Source organism: Arachis ipaensis, chromosome B10 (genome assembly GCF_059453495.1).
Source record: "Arachis ipaensis isolate K30076 ecotype BB chromosome B10, ASM5945349v1, whole genome shotgun sequence".
Classification (NCBI taxonomy): Eukaryota; Viridiplantae; Streptophyta; class Magnoliopsida; order Fabales; family Fabaceae; genus Arachis; species Arachis ipaensis.
In genome coordinates this window covers 134784391-134787077 of record NC_142435.1, presented here as the reverse complement: position 1 = coordinate 134787077, position 2687 = coordinate 134784391, and the positions used below count along the sequence as shown (strand labels likewise).

The 2687-nt window shown below is 48.0% G+C and overlaps 1 protein-coding gene across 1 annotated transcript; it reads right to left on the bottom strand.

Moving 5' to 3' along the window:
* Positions 1-601: 601 nt before the first annotated feature.
* Positions 602-1465, bottom strand: LOC148581809 (uncharacterized). The gene has a single exon (XM_088493899.1). It carries the CDS (start codon positions 1463-1465, stop codon positions 602-604), a length of 864 nt encoding a protein of 287 aa, XP_088350025.1.
* Positions 1466-2687: the final 1222 nt, after the last annotated feature.

The window sequence follows — 2687 nt, the reverse complement described above, 5'->3', positions numbered from 1 at the left end:
TCACTTCTTTGCTTTAAAGTTCTACAATGCGTATATAATAAATTTGTCTTTTTGCAAGATTCACATCAAAACGACAAAATGACGAAAAATAAACGGTCGACCTAACAGAAACCCGGGACTGATCATCCCGGGAACCAAAGGGACCCAAAGCAAAAAATGGCTCGGCGACAAACAACAAAAACGGTAAATACCATAAAAACGGTAAACCAAAAGGCCACGACGGCCTGAGTAAGCGAAAAATAAATAATAAAAGCAAGGCCACTGCGGCCCGAGAAAGCAAACGATAAACAGGAAATGGCCTAACATGGATAAAGTGCCAAAATGTTTGTTACAACTAAAAGGCGCCTTAAACAGGCCCAGAGATAAAAACAAATTACAAAAGATAAGGCAAGAAGTATAAAAACTTAAGACTTGAGGATATCAACAATCTTCCCGTCCTCAACAGCCTTGAGAGCTCCAACTTGGGAAAGATCGAGATCGGGAGCCAGTACGGCCACCTGAAGCTTAATCCTCTCCTTAGTCAGCTTCACGGCCTCCCGAGCCCCCTTTGCAAGCTCCTTGTTTTTCTTCTTCATAGCAGCCATCTCCTGACGAGCAACCGCTACGAGCTCTCCGCCAACTTCAGCTTTTCCTCTAATTCCTTGGCCTTCTTCTCAGCAGTAGCAGTCTCACCACGAGCAGTATTCAAATCTTTCATCAAGGCGAGGTCCCGATCCACCAGCCTATTAATATCCTTGGCATCCTCCTCAGCCTTCTTCTCCTGCTCAGATAACTTTGTCTTCAGAGACTCCTCCCGAGATCTTGAGTCCGCCAGATCTTTCTGGAAGTTTCGAAGCTTGCCTTCCAAAACATGATAATTTCCCAAGACAGGTTCCACCTTCTTGGCAATAGCAGCAGCTCGAAGAAAGCTGCGGTAGATCCACCTCACCTGGCCAGAGAGGTCGGCATCCCGGAAGAATTCTTCGGTACTAGGAAGCAACTGGGACTCAATGAAACTCCCAGCATCAAAGTTCTTTTCCATAACAGAAAGAGCCTTCCCAGAGTCCCGCTTCCTCTTCTTTGGGTTGCCAACAACCTTCAAGTCGTCATCATCAAGCCCCAGATCCTCCTCATCAAAAGGAGCCTCTGCTTCCACACTCGGATCCCCTGAGGTGTTCTCAAGGGGGACCTCAACCTTCTCCGGTTGACCTTGGTCGGCCCCATCAACTCGACCACTACCCTCCCCGGCATCCTCCTGGTCCTGACTCACCGAAGGAGTCGCCGAGGAGTCCTCACCACCCTCACCATCCCCTTGGATGAGGTTCATCAAGTCAGCCAAGATTTTTTCCCACCAGCCATGGAAACTGTAAGCAAAGAAAAAGAGAAAGCAAATATGTGAGTGATAGAAGAGCAAAACACTAAAAATGCAAAAAGTAAAGAACTCACCAACATACGACCGACCGGCCTCTCGGTCCCCCATAACCATACGAGGATTAAGATTTTTCTCGCCGAAAATAGCTAACAAGATGTCGGCGATGTTACGATCTTCCGGACTCAACCAATCGGATCCCGCCCCAAAGCTCCAGTAAGTCGGGATCCGCCTTTCCCCTTCGGCAGTGAGCTAGAAAGGTTGATGACCCTCAATTGGCCTGACCTTGAAAAAAGTGGACTTGAAACCATGGAAGGAATCTTCAAAAAGGCCAAAAATCATATGACCTTGTTGGGCTCTGAAGGACATATATCCTTTCTTTGCCTTTCCCTGGCGAGAGGGGTCGTACGAAGGAAAAGGTAGAGGAAAAGATTTACAGAGGTCGGAAGCTCCAGCTATTCACAAACCATCTCGAAGCACCGGATGGCAGCCCAGCCGTTCAGATGCAGTTGCGACGGAGCAATATCGCAACGATTCAACAAGCCCATGACAAAGGGGGAAAAGGGCAAACGAACCCCCAAGGTCGTGAACATGGGTTCATAAACCCACAACCAATCAATGACTCGCGGAGCTGCCAGGTTCTTCTGGCAAACACGCTCCCGATCAGCAGGAACGTAAACTTGGTAAAACGCTTCCTCAGGACCACCCCCACATAAGAGCCCAGCCTGGCGTACGTCCTGAAGGCTCTCCTTTGTGACCTTGGAAGGGGTGTCCTTCACGTCGGAGGAGACCCAAGCGTAATGATCGATGAAATCGGCTAGCGGCCGCTGAGCCTGGTTAGGGAGAACGAGGCGCTTAACCATACCTACAGCGGGGGCACCACTTAGTCAGAACGGGAGGTCGAGAACCCGTAAAGTAGTAAAACAAGTTGCAACCAAAACCACCTCCTAAGACACCCCTATGATAACCCAGAACTTAAGCTAAACCCAAAAAAACCCAATGGCGCCCCCTCTAAAGAAAGAAGCAGCGAAAAGCAAGAAAGAAACTCAGGCATGCACAAAAAAATGCACAAAGGCAGCAAGGGAAACCAGAAAAAAGGAAGAGAGAAGAAAAACTATAACAACGTACCAGGGAAATGCAGAATATAGGAAAGATGAAGGAGAAATCCAAAAGAGCAAAGCAGCAGCAAGAGCAGGGTTGGAAATGGAAGCAGCGGCAGTTCGAGAAAATAGAGGAAGAAGAAAAGGAAAGTGGAGAAATAAGGAGTTTGTGAAAATAAAAAGGGGCGAAGAATGTAACCGTCGGAAGGAGCGCCAAAAGACAGGGGCATACCTGTCAT

What these genes read in the sequence shown, in the direction of transcription:
- LOC148581809 (XM_088493899.1), bottom strand. Translation starts at nt 1,465, where the DNA reads ATGGTTATGGGGGACCGAGAGGCCGGTCGGTCGTATGTTGGTGAGTTC.